The following is a 20,037-nucleotide window of genomic DNA, read 5'->3' on the forward strand; positions in this document are numbered from 1 at the left end:
CTGAGCCGCTGCAGCGTCCAATCAGTGAGAGGTATTCGATAAGGGGGCGTGTCTGTCAGAGAGAAGACTTCTGCAAAGTCTGCTCTCGTGTTTCCTCGATTATCCCTCCTCCGATCAGTCTCCTCTCTCCTCGCTCCTCTCTCCTCTCTCCTCTCTCCTCGCTCCTCTCTCCTCGCTCCTCGCTCCTCGCTCCTCTCTCCTCTCTCCTCTCTCCTCGCTCCTCTCTCCTCTCTCCTCTCTCCTCTCTCCTCGTTTCTCGCTCCTCGCTCCTCGCTCCTCGCTCCTCTCTCCTCTCTCCTCGCTCCTCGCTCCTCTCTCCTCGTCCTCGCTCCTCGCTCCTCTCTCCTCGCTCCTCACTCCTCTCCTGCTCCTCTCTCCTCTCTCCTCACTCCTCTCTCCTCACTCCTCTCTCCTCGCTCCTCGCTCCTCTCTCCTCGTCCTCGCTCCTCGCTCCTCGCTCCTCGCTCCTCGCTCCTCTCTCCTCGCTCCTCGCTCCTCGCTCCTCGCTCCTCTCTCCTCGTCCTCGCTCCTCGCTCCTCTCTCCTCGCTCCTCACTCCTCTCCTGCTCCTCGCTCCTCTCTCCTCACTCCTCTCTCCTCACTCCTCTCTCCTCTCTCCTCACTCCTCACTCCTCACTCCTCTCTCCTCTCTCCTCTCTCCTCTCTCCTCTGTCCTCGCTCCTCACTCCTCGCTCCTCACTCCTCTCCTGCTCCTCTCTCCTCGCTCCTCACTCCTCACTCCTCTCTCCTCTCTCCTCTCTCCTCTCTCCTCACTCCTCACTCCTCTCTCCTCACTCCTCGCTCCTCTCTCCTCACTCCTCTCTCCTCACTCCTCACTCCTCACTCCTCTCTCCTCTCTCCTCTCTCCTCGCTCCTCGCTCCTCTCTCCTCGCTCCTCACTCCTCTCCTGCTCCTCTCTCTTCGCTCCTCACTCCTCTCCTGCTCCTCTCTCCTCGCTCCTCTCTCCTCTCTCCTCTCTCCTCTCTCCTCGCTCCTCACTCCTCACTCCTCTCTCCTCACTCCTCACTCCTCTCTCCTCGCTCCTCTCTCCTCACTCCTCTCTCCTCACTCCTCACTCCTCACTCCTCTCTCCTCTCTCCTCTCTCCTCTCTCCTCTCTCCTCCAGCAGCGTTAAGAGTTTTGGGATGCAAGTTAAAATGTTGCGTCAGTAAGTACTTCTGATTGGAGCGAGGAGACTGCAGTTAAGAGCTTTGAGATGAACCCTAAATCTGGTAAAATGGAGGAGGAGGAGGCGGGCCTTATGACCCATACTGCAGCCAGTTTTGGTTTCACTTTTGGTTAGCTGTCGTGCCATTCATCTTTTTATACAGTCTATGACAGAGCCTGTGTTTCTCTTTGATCCTCACCTTGAAAAGATTTTTAAAAATCACCTTTAAATACCCTGAAGTACCCGCCGCCATCAGTCCTCAGGGAGCCGTCCTCACCTGAGCTCTTTAAACTCTCCCACCTGTATGAAATACAAAAACAGAGCTTCAGGTTATTCAAACGATCACTTCAAGTTCCTGAGAGCTCTTTCAGATCCAGAAGATGTTTAAACCTGGTTAATACTTCTGTGCGTTGACCCTGCGTGGACGTGATCTCTACATCCTCATGCATCGCTCTGCAGTACTCCTCCGAAACACTAGAGGGCAGTGTGGTCTCTCTGATAGCTGGGTCGCCTGTTTTCAGCCCCGCTATGTTCTCTCCTTCCTTTTTCACATCATACAGACATGATTACAGGAAGAACAGAGAGGAGACCGAGGAGGAGATGAAATACATGCAATTCAGGAAGTGATGTAAATGCAGGAATGCCGTCGAGCGGACCAATCACAGGGCTTCGTGCGATATAAGCCAGGCTTTAGGGCGTTGACTTTTCCGAGCACACAGATCAAACCTTCAAACACTTTAAAGATGTTGAACATCAGCTGAGACTTTGGTGTTAGATCATGTTAATATGTAATCACGTGGTTAGAGTAGAAATGAAGAGTTTGATGGTTGAAGTTTTAATCAGCAGCATCAGATGTTTTAATGTTCCTCTCTGTTCGAGCAGCGCCTCCTTAAAGCTGCAGATCTGTTACATTTCTCTCTCTCTCTCTCGCTCTCTCTCTCTCTCTCTCTCTCTCTCTCTCTCTCTCTCTCTCTCTCTCTCTCTCTCTCTCTCTCTCTCTCTCTCTCTCTGCTGAATGTATTTATTCGTTGCACAGTGTCTTTCCATCTGTCTTTGTTTTCTCGTTCTACACTTTCAGTTTGGGTGACTAGTTTTAAAGGTGACATATCATGCACAATGGCCTTTTTAATGGTTCTCTACCTGAAATATGTGAATAAAATACAACTCAACCCCTCCTCCGTTTTTCATTCCCTGCACACATGTGTGCTAACAAGGAGCTTAGGAGGGAGGCATGCTAGTTGTAGGCTGTCTTAATAAACACAAAGGTCGCTTTGACTCCCCACGTCTGCAGATTTGAAGATCTAGTGGAGGATTTTTAGTTTTCATGGAAAAGTGCTAGCGCTAGTTAGCATAGCCACATAGCTACATGTTGGTAGCTGTGTACCAAGACACACGTCGACATGCTGACAAATAAAACAACAAGAAACACTAAATCTGTGACCAATGGTTCAGAAAGGTCCTGCTGCAGGCGCCTCTCCGTCAGGATCAGATTCTGGATCAGATTCAGAGGGATGAAGTAACGCGGGTCTGTGAGCAGCCGTGTATATTCAGACAACATGTAAACATTAGATCAACGTGCCGGACGGCCGAGGCCACGCCCACTTCCTGAGGGGGCGTGGTCAGAGAGAAAACAGACTGTTCTGAGCAGGGCTGAAGAAGAGGGGTTTACAGGCAGACCAGAATCTGATTTCAAAGTGTTTTTTTGAGCATAAACTTTAAAGACATGTTTTGGGGACCTCTTAGACCAATATATGTTGATGAAAAAAGCGTGATATGTTACCTTTAAAGATTAACGCTGTGTGACCGTGTGAAAGGATGAAAGGATGAAAGGATGAGTTCCCGTGTGAATGTTTTTATTGTCGTAGCTGAGAGGAAGACAGGATGTTCTGTTTCCATGTTCTTTTGATCCGTCTGCTCAGGTGTGGGTAATCATGATTTAACTAGCCTCAGTTTAACTGTGCTTAATGCTAGTACATGTTGAAGTTACCTGTTAGCATATGCAGTGTGTTTAACATTACAATTGTTTTTATTATAATTTAATTGGATGTTTTTCTTTTGGCACATAACGATCAGATCCTGTGCAATAAATAACATTCATGCCAACACGTCTGTCTGTTTCTTCAGAGTTAAGAGTCCAAGTGTTTTTTCTTCTCCCACCTTTCAGTTTAATATTTCGCTCCTCAGGGACTGCGGGTGGAAACTAGCCTTTTGGCTAACTTTAGGGAAGTTTTCATCAACATGCACGGTCCTTCTAAATAGGTTGTTTGCATATGACTTCATTTCCGTTGCTAGGCAGCGGCGTGAAATGCAGACGGGGGTCAGGAAGTGATTTGCTGCAGTCTGCAGACACATAAACACAGAAATATGCCTACGGTTTGAGTTTGTTACGGTTTCCCTAACAGATCAATCAGAGAGAAGTCCACAAGTGTTTCTGGTGTCCTAAAGGTCGTGATTCTCAAGGGGGAAAATGTTAAAAACTCTCTGAACAACGAGGAAACAGTGGATATCAAACCTTGGTTCAGGGTCCGGAGGAGCAGAGTGGGATTCTGCCCGTGTGTGAGGTGACCTCTTAGTCCAGGGTGAGTTAAAGTCATGTACACTACCGTTCAAAAGTTTGGGGTCACCCAGACAATTTTGTATTTTCCATGAAAACTCACACTTTTATTTATCAAGTGAGTTACAAAATGAATAGAAAATATAGTCAAGACATTGAGAATGTTAGAAATAATGATTTTTATTTGAAATAATAATTTTGTCCTTCAAACTTTGCTTTCATCAAAGAATGCTCCCTTTGCAGTAATTACAGCATTGCAGACCTTTGGCATTCTAGCTGTTTATTTGTTGAGGGAATCTGAAGAAATGTCACCCCACGCTTCCTGAAGCCCCTCCCACAAGTTGGATTGGCTTGATGGACACTTCTTGCGTACCATACGGTCAAGCTGCTCCCACTGCAGCTCAATGGGGTTGAGATCTGGTGACTGGGCTGTCCACTCCATTACAGACAGAATACCAGCTGCCTGCTTCTTCCCTAAATAGTTCTTGCATAATTTTGAAGTGTGCTTTGGGTCATTGTCCTGTTGTAGGAGGAAATTGGCTCCAATCAAGCGCTGTCCACAGGGTATGGCATGGCGTTGCAAAATTGAGTGATAGCCTTCATTATTCAAAATCCCTTTTATCTTTTACAAATCTCCCACTTTACCTGCACCAAAGCATCCCCAGCCCATCACATGACCTCCACCATGCTTAACAGATGGTGTCAGGAACTCTTCCAGCATCTTTTCACTTGTTCTGTGTCTCACTAATCTTCTTCTGTGTGATCCAAACACCTCAAACTTCGATTCGTCTGTCCATAACACTTTTTTCCAATCTTCCTCTGTCCAATGTCTGTGTTCTTTTGTCCATATTCATCTTTTCCTTTTATTGGCCAGTCTCAGATATGGCCTTTTCTTTGCCACTCTACCTAGAAGGCCAGCATCCCAGAGTCGCCTCTTCACTGTAGACATTGACACTGGTGTTTTGCGGGTACCATTTAATGAAGCTGCCAGTTCAGGACCTGTGAGGCGTCTATTTCTCAAACTAGAGACTCTACTGTACTTGTCTTCTTGCTCAGTTGTGCACCGGGGCCTCCCACTTCTCTTTTTACTCTGGTTAGAGCCTGTTTGTGCTGTTCTCTGAAGGGAGTAGTACACAACGTTGTAGGAAATGTTCAGTTTCTTGGAATGGCTTTCATTTCTAAGAACAAGAACAGACTGTGGAGTTTCATATGAAAGTTCTCTTTTTCTGGCCATTCTGAGAGTATAATCAAACCCTCATGTGATGCTCCAGATACTCAACTAACTCAAAGAAAGGCCAGTTTTACAGCTTCTCTAACCAGCAAAACCCTTTTCAGCTGTGCTAACGTAACTGCACAAGGGTTTTAAAGATGTTTCTAAACATCCATTAGCTTTCTAACGCGATGAGCAAACACAATGTACCATTAGAACACTGGAGTGATGGTTGCTGGAAATGAGCCTCTATACATCTGTGTAGATATTTCATTAAAAACAAGACAATTGCAGCTAGAATAATCATTTACCACATTAACAATGTATAGAGTTAATTTCTGATTAATTGAATGTTATCTTTATTGAAGAAAACTGTGCTTTTCTTTAATAAAGCAGGCATGGTCTTAAATCTGTGCTTTAGTTTAATGATCAGTGAGTTAATGTACAGGTTCATGTAATAATCTTCATATAAAAGATAAACGTTCACATATTAAGGGCACTGATGAGGTCGTCTAACGCACTCTAATAACCCTAAGGATTTTTCTGTCTTTCTACCTAGTAAAGTAAATCGCCTTTTTGGAGCCTTCAACACGCCCCAAAACTCACCAAACTTGACATGCTCATCAGGCCTGGCGAAAATTTCGATATTCTTTTGGTCTCGTGCAAAAAGTCCCAAAAATGGCTCAATAGCGCCCCCTTCAATTTTTTAATTTCAAAAGGCCAGCCCCTCAAGACGGTTCAACATACATGCATGAAAATGTATAAAAATATGTATCATGCCAAGACCAAAAAAAAAGCCTCTTAACGTTGTGGTGAAATCCCAACAGGAAGTCCGCCATCTTTTTTCTTTTTTTTTTTTCAGTTTTTCACCCGAATTCCCAAGGGTATGAAAAAGAGATCTTGCCCTAGGCCTTTTCTCCGATCAAGTCCAAACCGTGCATATTCTGTAGTACACACATTGACGATTGCACATGTCATCACGGTCCCAGCCTTAACTCATCTACACAAACATTTGGCCCATATGAATAGCGCCACCTATTGGACACAAGCGGTGTTTACTCCCATAAACTGTTTTTAACATGCTTGTGATCACGACTCTTTCTATAATGATCTGTGATAAACAATCCTTCAGAACATAACTTCATTTAAGTCACAGCACCACCTACTGGTGACAGGCAGTACTGCAATGTACACTATGCTGCTAACTGCATGGGTATGCTCACAGTTTCAGCCTAGGCCTCATAAAATGCAGCACAGCAACACCTGCTGCACATAAGGCGGTGGAGCATATCAGGCGGTGGTTGCAGCTTTAATCTTGTTTGTATAACTCAAACTGAAATATTTAAATACCTCCTGTTTTCAGAGGTTAGAAAGACTCACATGGTTTTGTTTCCTCAAAAGATAGTTTCAGATCTCTGTCACAGCAGGTGTTGCTGTAAAAGGTCCGGAGGCGAAACAAAACTTCTCCTTTCTGAGAGGTTTGTTCATTTCTCTCTGCGTTATCATCTTCTCCACAAACACACAGAAAGCAGCGACAAATCACAAACATGTTCAGGATGTTTTTGTATGTTTGACGGACGGTGGCCTCGTCAGTTTTTCCTCGTTCATCACCTCTTTGTTTTTTCATTTTATTTTGAATTGCTTCATTTTGTTTTGCACGTCTTGTTTTTATTGCCCACTGTAAAGCACTTCGTTACTTATATTGGAAAGTGCTATATAAATAAAGTATTATTATTTATTATTATTCTTATTATGTTAAAAAAATAAAAGTTTCATACCTATCCACTCTAGTGTCTCCTTCACTGTAAGCTATGATCCTCTTAATTGTAAATGGTTCTGTGTGTTATCATCATACGGTCACTTTAATGCAGACTTTGGGTCGTGAAGAAAAAAAACCCTAACCCAAGAACTGATTCCCACGAAGCAAATCCTTAGTCGGGGTCACCCCTAGAACTCACACTTGTGCCATGGACACTTGTCTGTTTCCTGTTTGTAAAAAGAGGAAATGATTTGTTCTTTGGACTGCTCGTAGTATATATATTTGAGTCTCTGGTGCCTTCAAGTCATAGAAGAGGAACACTTCTCCTTCAACCATGCAGGCCCTCCCCAAGCTGATGGAGACCTTTGTGAAGGAGATTAAAGACAACAGCAATGTCGTTGTCATCAGCGGCCTGGTTTTTGCCTACCAAGCAATAAAGGGTGAATTTCCCTGCACCTGTGAACCACAGGAGAAGCTCTGCTATGGTTACATGGTATTTCCAGTTTTAATTCTGGTTGCCTTAATGCTGCTAACAGATGCACACTTCCAGAGATCATTGAGGTACTCGTGCGTGATCTTTTCATGTGACCTCTGTTGGGTTCTGACCCGTGGCTTATCAAAGGCTCTCTGTGTTGGAGGGGTGTGGGTCGCCACGGTGCTGATCAATGCTGATTGGTATGTTTGCTGCAACAACCAGAATGACCGAACGGTGGCAGCAACGCAATGTAAAGAAAAGAAGGATATCATGCCTGGAGGTGAACCTGTGGTGACTATCCTGGAGATGAAAGACAATTCAAAGGTAAGACTTTCCTTTTCTTAATATAAGGTTGATGATTGATTTTACATGGTACTTTTTATTTGCTCCTAAACCTGTTGATATTGTTCAGCATTAACGGAGCCTTCACAGATGTGGAGGCTACCCATGCCATGGACTCTTATGATCCCCATACCATCAGGGACGCTGGCTTTGACCTGTGAGCTGATAACAAGCCGGGTGGTCCCTCTCTTCTTTAGAGCGGAGGACACAGCGTCCAGGATTTCATCAGACCATAAGGGCAGTTTTCCTCATGTCTGTTTTTAATGCAGTGACTTCCACTGCAGAGTCATGTCTGTGTTTAATGCAGTGACTTCCACTACAGTCATGTCTGTGTTTAATGCAGTGACTTCCACTACAGAGTCATGTCTGTGTTTAATGCAGTGACTTCCACTACAGAGTCATGTCTGTGTTTAATGCAGTGACTTCCACTACAGAGTCATGTCTGTGTTTAATGCAGTGACTTCCACTGCAGAGTCATGTCTGTGTTTAATGCAGTGACTTCCACTACAGAGTCATGTCTGTGTTTAATGCAGTGACTTCCACTACAGAGTCATGTCTGTGTTTAATGCAGTGACTTCCACTACAGAGTCATGTCTGTGTTTAATGCAGTGACTTCCACTGCAGAGTCATGTCTGTGTTTAATGCAGTGACTTCCACTACAGAGTCATGTCTGTGTTTAATGCAGTGACTTCCACTACAGAGTCATGTCTGTGTTTAATGCAGTGACTTCCACTGCAGAGTCATGTCTGTGTTTAATGCAGTGACTTCCACTACAGAGTCATGTCTGTTTATAATGCAGTGACTTCCACTACAGAGTCATGTCTGTGTTTAATGCAGTGACTTCCACTACAGAGTCATGTCTGTGTTTAATGCAGTGACTTCCACTGCAGAGTCATGTCTGTGTTTAATGCAGTGACTTCCACTACAGAGTCATATCTGTGTTTAATGCAGTGACTTCCACTACAGAGTCATGTCTGTGTTTAATGCAGTGACTTCCACTGCAGAGTCACGTCTGTGTTTAATGCAGTGACTTCCACTACAGAGTCATGTCTGTGTTTAATGCAGTGACTTCCACTACAGAGTCATGTCTGTGTTTAATGCAGTGACTTCCACTACAGAGTCATGTCTGTGTTTAATGCAGTGACTTCCACTGCAGAGTCATGTCTGTGTTTAATGCAGTGACTTCCACTACAGACTCATGTCTGTGTTTAATGCAGTGACTTCCACTACAGACTCATGTCTGTGTTTAATGCAGTGACTTCCACTACAGAGTCATGTCTGTGTTTAATGCAGTGACTTCCACTACAGAGTCATGTCTGTGTTTAATGCAGTGACTTCCACTACAGAGTCATATCTGTGTTTAATGCAGTGACTTCCACTACAGAGTCATGTCTGTGTTTAATGCAGTGACTTCCACTGCAGAGTCACGTCTGTGTTTAATGCAGTGACTTCCACTACAGAGTCATGTCTGTGTTTAATGCAGTGACTTCCACTACAGAGTCATGTCTGTGTTTAATGCAGTGACTTCCACTACAGAGTCATGTCTGTGTTTAATGCAGTGACTTCCACTACAGAGTCATGTCTGTGTTTAATGCAGTGACTTCCACTGCAGAGTCATATCTGTGTTTAATGCAGTGACTTCCACTACAGAGTCATGTCTGTGTTTAATGCAGTGACTTCCACTACAGAGTCATGTCTGTGTTTAATGCAGTGACTTCCACTACAGAGTCATATCTGTGTTTAATGCAGTGACTTCCACTACAGAGTCATGTCTGTTTATAATGCAGTGACTTCCACTACAGAGTCATATCTGTGTTTAATGCAGTGACTTCCACTACAGAGTCATGTCTGTGTTTAATGCAGTGACTTCCACTGCAGAGTCATGTCTGTGTTTAATGCAGTGACTTCCACTACAGAGTCATGTCTGTGTTTAATGCAGTGACTTCCACTGCAGAGTCATGTCTGTGTTTAATGCAGTGACTTCCACTGCAGAGTCATGTCTGTGTTTAATGCAGTGACTTCCACTACAGAGTCATGTCTGTTTTTAATGCAGTGACTTCCACTACAGAGTCATGTCTGTGTTTAATGCAGTGACTTCCACTACAGAGTCATGTCTGTGTTTAATGCAGTGACTTCCACTGCAGAGTCATGTCTGTGTTTAATGCAGTGACTTCCACTACAGAGTCATATCTGTGTTTAATGCAGTGACTTCCACTACAGAGTCATGTCTGTGTTTAATGCAGTGACTTCCACTGCAGAGTCACGTCTGTGTTTAATGCAGTGACTTCCACTACAGAGTCATGTCTGTGTTTAATGCAGTGACTTCCACTACAGAGTCATGTCTGTGTTTAATGCAGTGACTTCCACTACAGAGTCATGTCTGTGTTTAATGCAGTGACTTCCACTGCAGAGTCATGTCTGTGTTTAATGCAGTGACTTCCACTACAGAGTCATGTCTGTGTTTAATGCAGTGACTTCCACTGCAGAGTCATGTCTGTGTTTAATGCAGTGACTTCCACTACAGAGTCATGTCTGTGTTTAATGCAGTGACTTCCACTACAGACTCATGTCTGTGTTTAATGCAGTGACTTCCACTACAGACTCATGTCTGTGTTTAATGCAGTGACTTCCACTACAGAGTCATGTCTGTGTTTAATGCAGTGACTTCCACTACAGAGTCATGTCTGTGTTTAATGCAGTGACTTCCACTACAGAGTCATGTCTGTGTTTAATGCAGTGACTTCCACTACAGACTCATGTCTGTGTTTAATGCAGTGACTTCCACTACAGACTCATGTCTGTGTTTAATGCAGTGACTTCCACTACAGAGTCATGTCTGTGTTTAATGCAGTGACTTCCACTACAGAGTCATGTCTGTGTTTAATGCAGTGACTTCCACTACAGAGTCATGTCTGTGTTTAATGCAGTGACTTCCACTACAGAGTCATGTCTGTGTTTAATGCTCTGCTGATGGAGCTCTAAGAAGATGCTTTGTTTTATCAGGAGGACATTAAGAACTAGAGATTGATTGCTTGTTTTGAACGAGGCAGCTAAAGTATGTTGTCAGGTTTGAAGTGTGTTAGATGTCATGTGAGCGCTGATCTGATATAACCCGCTCTTTTTCTTCTTCCAGTTCTACGGCTTATTACTGCTCTTGTTGCTCACTTTCTTCGGCTTCACGCTGCCGTTCTGGCGAACCTGCTGTCCCAAATCATGTCTAGGATGTAAAGGTTGCAGTAGAGAAGTGGACATATACGAGCTGATTCTGGAAGTGGGGGAAGCTATGGTGGCAGAGAATCAGAAAAAGAAACTAAGTGAAAAGTTATCTTTGAAGATGGAAGAGGCTTCAGGGGACTGGGTGGATTACCTGGAAGTTGCTGAACAATTAATTGACCCTCGGACACAGGTAAGTCATCCCCTGGTCCTTTCTTTCTCTCTTTCACTCTGTCAGATGGAAGTGTTTCTCTAAATGTGTCATTAGACAAAAGCAAAGCAACTTTTTTACAAGTCTTAACTCCACACCCTCAGAACCAGAGATGACTCCCTGCACTCTCATTAAGAAGACACTAGAGGGCGCTGCTGCTGCATCAGTCAAACGTAGCTGTGCTGTGTTCCCTCTGTGTTTGTCCTGCAGCAGTTCTTCCTGCAGTCTTTGTAAGATCATATCATTTCACAGACTGGAGGTTTATTTTAGTTCCTCTATACTGACGGCTGTTGTTATTTACCTGTGGGCGTGGTCTGACAGCTGAATCATTCGTCATGTTGCTCCTCACGTTTCCTGTCCTCTCTCTGATCTCTAATCGACGGCGTTAAAGACCAAAAATACACTTTCAATAAGCACCGCCATGTACGGACGCGTTCGCAAGTAATGAGTGCTTTTCTTCATACAGGAGGGACAGGAGGGACAAGGAGGACAGGGAGGACCGCAGGGACCAGATGGACAAGTAGGACCGCAGGGACCAGATGGACAAGTAGGACCGCAGGGACCAGATGGACAAGGAGGACCGCAGGGACCAGATGGACAGGGAGGACTGGAGAGACAAGAGCTACTGGAGATGAAGAACCTCCGACAATCAAAATGAACCTTCTCCGGTCTGCATAAACCTTCCTGTGTCTTTGCTCACGTTCAGTCCAACCCACCTTTGTTATTATCCACCTGTGCTTAACAGCTGGAACACAGATAAACATTAGATCAAAGCACATGAGAACACAGCAAATTAAATAAAAACACAGGTAAACATTAGATCGAAGCACATGAGAACACAGCAAATTAAATAAAAACACAGGTAAACATTAGATCAAAGCTCATGAGAACACAGCAAACTAAATAAAAACACAGGTAAACATTAGATCAAAGCACATGAGAACGCAGCAAACTAAATAAAAACAGGTAAACATTAGATCAAAGCTCATGAGAACACAGCAAACTAAATAAAAAGAGGTGAACATTAGATCAAAGCACATGAGAACACAGCAAACTAAATAAACACAGGTAAACATTAGATCAAAGCTCATGAGAACACAGCAAACTAAATAAAAACACAGGTAAACATTAGATCAAAGCTCATAAGAACACAGCAAACTAAATAAACACAGGTAAACATTAGATCAAAGCTCATGAGAACACAGCAAACTAAATAAAAACAGGTAAACAATAGATCGGAGCACATGAGAACACAGCAAACTAAATAAAAACAGGTAAACATTAGATCAAAGCTCATGAGAACACAGCAAACTAAATAAAAACAGGTAAACAATAGATCAAAGCTCATGAGAACACAGCAAACTAAATAAAAACAGGTAAACATTAGATCAAAGCTCATGAGAACACAGCAAACTAAATAAAAACAGGTAAACAATAGATCGGAGCACATGAGAACACAGCAAACTAAATAAAAACAGGTAAACATTAGATCAAAGCTCATGAGAACACAGCAAACTAAATAAAAACAGGTGAACAATAGATCAAAGCACATGAGAACACAGCAAATTAAATAAAAACCGAGGTAAACATTAGATCAAAGCTCATGAGAACATAGCAAACTAAATAGAAACAGGGAAACATTAGATCAAAGCTCATGAGAACACAGCAAACTAAATAAAAACAGGTAAACAATAGATCGAAGCACATGAGAACACAGCAAATTAAATAAAAACACAGGTAAACATTAGATCAAAGCTCATGAGAACATAGCAAACTAAATAAAAACAGGTGAACAATAGATCAAAGCACATGAGAACACAGCAAATTAAATAAAAACACAGGTAAACATTAGATCAAAGCTCATGAGAACATAGCAAACTAAATAGAAACAGGTAAACATTAGATCAAAGCTCATGAGAACACAGCAAACTAAATAAACACAGGTAAACATTAGATCAAAGCTCATGAGAACACAGCAAACTAAATAAAAACACAGGTAAACATTAGATCAAAGCTCATGAGAACACAGCAAACTAAATAAAAACAGGTAAACAATAGATCAAAGCACATGAGAACACAGCAAACTAAATAAAAACACAGATAAACATTAGATCAAAGCACATGAGAACACAGCAAACTAAATAAAAACAGGTAAACAATAGATCAAAGCTCATGAGAACACAGCAAACTAAATAAACACAGGTAAACATTAGATCAAAGCTCATGAGAACACAGCAAACTAAATAAAAACAGGTAAACAATAGATCAAAGCTCATGAGAACACAGCAAACTAAATAAAAACACAGATAAACATTAGATCAAAGCACATGAGAACACAGCAAACTAAATAAACACAGGTAAACATTAGATCAAAGCTCATGAGAACACAGCAAACTAAATAAAAACAGGTAAACATTAGATCAAAGCTCATGAGAACACAGCAAACTAAATAAAAACAGGTAAACATTAGATCAAAGCTCATGAGAACACAGCAAACTAAATAAAAACAGGTAAACATTAGATCAAAGCTCATGAGAACACAGCAAACTAAATAAACACAGGTAAACATTAGATCAAAGCTCATGAGAACATAGCAAACTAAATAAAAACACAGATAAACATTAGATCAAAGCTCATGAGAACACAGCATGACGTGTGATCTGTTTGTCTCTGGTGTTGATCATGTTAGTGAAAGTTAATAACTATTGTCATGGGGGTCCGGACCAATCAGAATCAAGCATCCCACACAGCTGGGTGATAATGGTCTTTAAATGCATGTATGTTCGTTCTGACGGGTGTATCGTCTGCATAGAGGAGGTAAAAAACATCCTGTTTAAAACCAAACACAGATATATTGGTGTTGTAGTTTCCTCTCAGCAGAAATACAACATGAACTTTAAGTTTTGTGTTCACATTTTATTTCCTTTTTTTTGTAATGAATGAAAAATGATGGTCAGAAGTCATTGCTCCTGTGTTTGGACACTTCCTCAAGTTTCTTGTACTTTTCTGAAAACTTTGTGCTGTATGATGAAGATGATGAAGATGAAGAATCATTTGTAAACGTGTTATTATGACCTTTATACGTTACCTTGCTTCGTGTTGTTTCACCGCTCTGTGATTATTTTTTAATGTCTTCAAATAAATCTAACTGAAACAGGAAGTGGACTTTCTTCTGTCATGGACACTGAAATAAATCAGAATCAGGAACACTTTGTTTATCCCAGAGGATATTCAGTGGTTACAGTTAATCTAATATTCAATAAAGAATCATACAATCAAGTATTAACAGAATAAAATAAGAAATAAATACTGAATAAAATGAATACATGAAAAATAACAGAATATTTACAATTAGCAATTTAGCAGGGGCAAAAAATTGAAGTGATATAAACAGAGCAAATGGTAGGGATACTGCACCGAAACAAAATACATATTTAAATATAGACAAATATATCTATTTAAATAAAAATATATCAATGAATAATAAATAATAGAAAGTAAAGACTAGCATAGAAATTATTCAGTGAAGAAAAATGTAACAATATATATATATATATAAAACAATTAAATAATACAAATAAATATGAAGAGTTTTTTTTCTTTTAAAAAAAATTTAAAATGTTAAAAAAAACATTTTTATTTCTATTACTAGCTTTAGGTATTATCAATCAATTGAAGTATGGTGGCTTTTACTAAGTCAAAATGACATTAATAATTAGCTGTGTCTTCAAAATTCAACTTTATTAAAAAAATATATTTAAAGGAAATATGTTTTTTTTTTTTTTTTATTTGCAAATGAACTCTTCATATACTAAAACAAGGACCAGAATAAAAATGCAACAAAATATAAAAAATACAAGATAAATTAAAGCCGCAAGCGGCGATGAACGGGCCCTCGCCACATGTAAACCGTCGCCTGATATTTGCCACCACACGATGCGAAAGCTAGATCTGAGAGTATATGCTGCCTCAGGTGGTGCAATTGTTCCAAGTTTGTGGCAGATTGCCAAGAAAAGCTCCAAACCTGACAGTGTGCCACGCCCACAATTTCAGTCGGAACAGAATTCCTTTAATGGTTTTATAATCGTCAATATGTCTGCTATAGAATGTTCCTTGTTTGGACTGAATCGAAGAAAAACTCTAGGAGGAGCTCTCAGAAGTATGCACCCTTATTTGGGCGTCATTCTTCACATTCATTAAGCTGGATCAGGCTTGGACCAGCTTTTGTCATGCTGCTATAGGCCTAGACTGCCGGGGGAACTGGCACACTGACACACTGGGATCCTAGCTCACCTTCTTCCCCCCAACCCCTTCATCACTTACTTTAACTCTTCCTGTCCCATTAAAGTTACTAACCATAGACCTTTCTGGAGTCCCTGAGCTCCCTTGTCTCGTAGATTCCTCTGAGCTGCCGTAGACGTCCTCCTGCTGCGGACGATCTGGACTCCAGCTGATACGGACGTGCTGGACTCCAGCGGCAACAGCTTCTACGACTCGTCTCATCACTATCACCTCTCTCTCTTACTCCCCTCTATCTGTCTTTCCAGACCCAACTCAGTCGAGGCATGATGGCTGTCTAACATGAGTCTGGTCCTGCTGGAGGTTTCTGCCTGTTAAAGGAAGTTTTTCCTCTCCACTGTAACTAGCTAAATACTGCGATGTGCAATGCTCATGATGGATTAAGGTGGGGTCAGACTGAGTCTTACCCTGTCTTGGTGTTGGGTCTCTGTTCATAATTTGACATAGAGCGGTCTAGACCTCCTATGTTTGTAAAAGCGTCTTGAGATAACGTTTGTTGTGATTTGGCGCTATACAAATAAAGATTGATTGATTGATTGATTGATTGACATTCAAAGCTGTATGTGCGTTTGATGCCCCGCCTCAACGCCTGCCACGCCCACAATTTTAGTCTGATCAAAATTTGTTCTGATAATTTTTTCTCGTCAAGGTGTCTCCTATAGGTTGCCCTTGGTTTAGACGGAATCGGAGAAAAACTCTAGAAGTTACTAGCAAAAGTATGCACCCTTATTTGGACGTTTTTGGACACTTTTTGGAGCCATTTTTGATTTTCAAAGCTAGGTGGCGCTCTTCCTGTTGAGTTTCGGATATGGGTGTGAGAGGCTTTTTTGTGCGTCCTGATGCCATGAATATGCGTAAAGATTTTCAAGCATGTAGCTCAAAATAACCCCAATACAAAGGTGTTTTTGAAAATTTTAGGGGGCGCTAGTGAACTCATTTTTGGATTTCTTTTTGCGAGACCCATAAATGAGTAAATTTTTCACCAGGCCTGATGAGTGTTTCACGTTCAGGGGGCCAAAAATGCGTTTGAAGTCGCGCGACAAAGAATAATAAAAATCGATCCTTAGAAGAACAATAGGGCCTTCGCCACCAGCGGTGCTAGGGCCCTAATAATCTAAATTACTAAATGATGCTGTACCTCTGTATCACTCTTTCATTACCTCTTCATCTCTTTTCTACTTTCACTCTCCTTTATCTCCTTCCTCTCAGACCTCCCGCTCACACTCAGCTGCACTAACTCTTCCTCTTTTCTGCGTTCCCTCTTTCTAACGCTCACTCCTTCCCTCGCTCCAGGTCCCGGTATCACACGTGTGACGGTACCCGCTCGCCCTGTGTCATTAGCTGATGAATTTAAGTATCTCAGTTGCGAGTATACTGTGAATCGTTCTTCGCCACAGTGCTGAATTGCCATCGCAGCTAATGAAACAACTTCCCCAGGAGCTGCTGGAGGCATCAGCTCAGACTCCCTGATCACCTCAGTCATTCTGCCTTTACTGTCCATGAGGGAAATTAGATTTCTGACACTCTCTAGAGTTGAGCAGATTGTACAACATACAGATTATCGTCTGGGTAAACAGCGGAGAATAAGAGCAGTTTGTTTCTTGCAGGGTAATTTCACTGAAGCTGAAAGAGTCCCTGCTTCTTTTATCAGATGCTTTCAACAGTCTTCTTTGTTCTTTCACGAGGACACCTTCCTCCTCTGACCCTGTGGTCTGAGAACTGATGTTTGTGTTTTTGGGCACCTTTAAATACTACACTGTACCTTTAAATACTTCACACTGCACCTTTAAATACTTCACTGTACCTTTAAATACTACATACTGCACATTTAAATACTACACACTGTACCTTTAAATACTACACTGTACCTTTAAATATTACTCTGTACCTTTAAATACTTCACACTGCACCTTTAAATACTTCACTGTACCTTTAAATACTACACACTGTACCTTTAAATGCTACATACTGCACCTTTAAATACTACACTGTACCTTTAAATATTACTCTGTACCTTTAAATACTACACACTGTACCTTTAAATGCTACATACTGCACCTTTGAATATTACTCTGCACCTTTAAATACTACACACTGTACCTTTAAATACTACACTTTACCTGTAAATACTACACTGTACCTTTAAATACTACACACTGTACCTTTAAATACTACACACTGTACCTTTAAATACTACACACTGTACCTTTAAATACTACACACTGTACCTTTAAATACTACACAATGTACTTTTAAATACTACACACTGTACCTTTAAATACTACACACTGTACCTTTAAATACTACACAATGTACCTTTAAATACTACACACTGTACCTTTATATACTACACAATGTACCTTTAAATACTACACACTGTACCTTTAAATACTACACACTGTACCTTTAACTACTACACACTTTACCTGTAAATACTACACACTGTACCTTTAAATATTACACTTTACCTGTAAATACTACACTTTACCTGTAAATACTACACTGTACCTTTAAATACTACACACTGTACCTTTAAATACTACACTGTACCTTTAAATACTACACACTGTACCTTTAAATGCTACATACTGCACCTTTAAATACTACACACTGTACCTTTAAATACTACATACTGTACCTTTAAATACTACACACTGTACCTTTAAATACTACACACTGTACCTTTAAATACTACACACTGTACCTTTAAATGCTACACACTGTACCTTTAAATACTACACACTGTACCTTTAAATACTACACACTGTACCTTTAAATACTACACACTGTACCTTTAAATGCTACACACTGTACCTTTAAATACTACACTTTACCTGTAAATACTACACTGTACCTTTAAATACTACACTGTACCTTTAAATACTACACTGTACCTGTAAATACTACACTGTACCTTTAAATACTACACTGTACCTTTAAATATTACACTGTACCTTTAAATACTACACTGTACCTTTAAGTGACATAGTATTAATGTATGTATAACACAGCTGTCAACATGATGAGAGCTTCATGAAACCACTGAACAATCAGAGAAAGATGAAGTCTGTATTTCTTGGCGGTTTCTGTGAGCGGAGGCGAGGGAGATGAGCGACATGCTAACTCCACAGCTTCAGTGTTTCAGCTGAAAAACACAAAATGTGCCTCAGAGCTTCGAACTAACCCCAAATTTCCCCCCAAGAGGTCGTTATCTTCTCATGTTATGCAGAGAGAGTGTTGTCGTGATTCTATTAATTTTCCTTTCTGTGGTGACAGCTAATAACGCTAGCAGGTTAGCCTTCCTGCCTGCGTCCCAGTAGGACTGTATCCTGCTGCTGCTGCTCATCTGACAGCTGGAGAGAAAAATCAAATCAGTCTGTACGGCCCCACTGTGAAACTCTGCACACACATTCACATAAAAACAGACAAATACACAGATACACGACGCTGGAGCCCGTGGCGTGCAGTCTTAAGGGGACCCATAACCTTGGATGAGGGGAATAGAAAGTGTATGTGCGAGCTGAAAAGTGTGTGTGAGGCAATGAGAGAGAGTGGGTGGGTGCAGGAAAGGAAGTGGCGAAGAAGAAGAAGAAGAAGAAGGTAGAAGTAGTGAAGACGAAACAACAGAAAGCAACAGATGTGAGAGAAGGAAAGAAGGAAGAGACACTAAAGAGAAGAAGGGAAGGAAAGCAGGGAGCCACACCGACGCCATCAGGTGAGGAACACGGCGACCTGAGAGGTGACCGCGAATACAGACGTAGAGAAACAGGTGGAGGCGTTCAATGCTTGAAAGTCAATAATGTCATCTTTATTCAAAAATCCTGAAATACATTTTATTAGAATATTTTTATTCTACTTTTATATCAGAAATCAGACACTTCATCCATCTTTAAACAGGAAGAAGCTCTTTAAGAAGTGCATCAACATATTTACTGGATGTGTCTGTAAAGAAAAATAAACAAAATAAGAGTTTAATGGTTAGTATGGAAGAGGAGCAGGGCCACTGGAAAAAAAATATTAATTATGGTCATTTTTTTAAATTATTAATATTATTCTGAGAAAAATAATTAAGTTCATTTTTAAAAAAATATTATTATTATTATTCTGAGAAAAAGAATTAAGGTCATTTAAAAAAAAAAAAAATTATTATTATGAGAAAAAAAGTCAGAAATATTGATAATAATAAATGTGGACCTTAATTTTTTTTTATTTCTCCGGTGACCCTAAACCTCCTCTGTGGCTTAGAAAATACTGAATCATCATTATTTTAAAAGTTATTTATTATTAAATGATGACATCAGTTCATTCACAGGGCTGCTGGGAAGGTCACAAACAAGACAAGTGTTACTCTGTTAAAGGTGGAGTATGTAATTTTTCAATGACAGATGTAAACTGGATAATAATGCACAACTGTCCATAACACATTACGCCTCGTTGAATCCATTGAAAGTACGAGTCTCTGTAAAGTAAAGAAGGTTTTTTTTTTTCGACCGCAGGAACTTCACCCCTGAACTACGTGTGTTTCGACTGGAGGAACCAGGGTCTAAGTTTAGTTCAGGGGTAGATAATCTCCCCCCTAAAATGCCCCTGCTTGGGTGGTAGTACTTTTCAAAGGTCCCGGGACTTTCAGCTGAACGTGTCAGTGTTTGTGGAGTTTACACAGCTGTTGAAACACAGAGGGAGTTCCTGGGAATGCAAACTAGTTTAGTTTTTATTAAGATTTCAAAATATGATTTAATCTAATTTTTTTCCTCCATACGTCACTGGCCTGATTTACACAATCTACCCGGGACTTCAGCCGCGGTCC

At 41.1% G+C, this 20,037-nt stretch overlaps 1 protein-coding gene across 1 annotated transcript; it reads left to right on the forward strand.

Annotated features, from left to right (window-relative positions):
* Positions 1 to 7,002: 7,002 nt before the first annotated feature.
* LOC117821739 lies at positions 7,003 to 14,091 on the forward strand. The gene is made up of 3 exons (XM_034696218.1): positions 7,003 to 7,489; positions 10,641 to 10,913; positions 11,398 to 14,091. The coding sequence occupies exons 1-3, from the start codon at positions 7,025 to 7,027 to the stop codon at positions 11,587 to 11,589; spliced, it is 930 nt and encodes a 309-aa protein (XP_034552109.1). The 5' UTR covers positions 7,003 to 7,024; the 3' UTR covers positions 11,590 to 14,091.
* The last annotated feature ends 5,946 nt before the right edge of the window (positions 14,092 to 20,037 follow it).

The sequence above is a fragment of the Notolabrus celidotus genome, chromosome 11 (assembly GCF_009762535.1).
Source record: "Notolabrus celidotus isolate fNotCel1 chromosome 11, fNotCel1.pri, whole genome shotgun sequence".
In the NCBI taxonomy this organism is placed as follows: domain Eukaryota; kingdom Metazoa; phylum Chordata; class Actinopteri; order Labriformes; family Labridae; genus Notolabrus; species Notolabrus celidotus.

Bases quoted from the DNA above. Each gene is read 5' to 3' on its own strand.
- LOC117821739 (XM_034696218.1), top strand. From the start codon at position 7,025: ATGCAGGCCCTCCCCAAGCTGATGGAGACCTTTGTGAAGGAGATTAAA. The intron at 7,490-10,640 runs GTAAGACTTTCC...TTCTTCTTCCAG, and splicing joins AGATGAAAGACAATTCAAAG to TTCTACGGCTTATTACTGCT. The intron at 10,914-11,397 runs GTAAGTCATCCC...TTCTTCATACAG, and splicing joins TAATTGACCCTCGGACACAG to GAGGGACAGGAGGGACAAGG.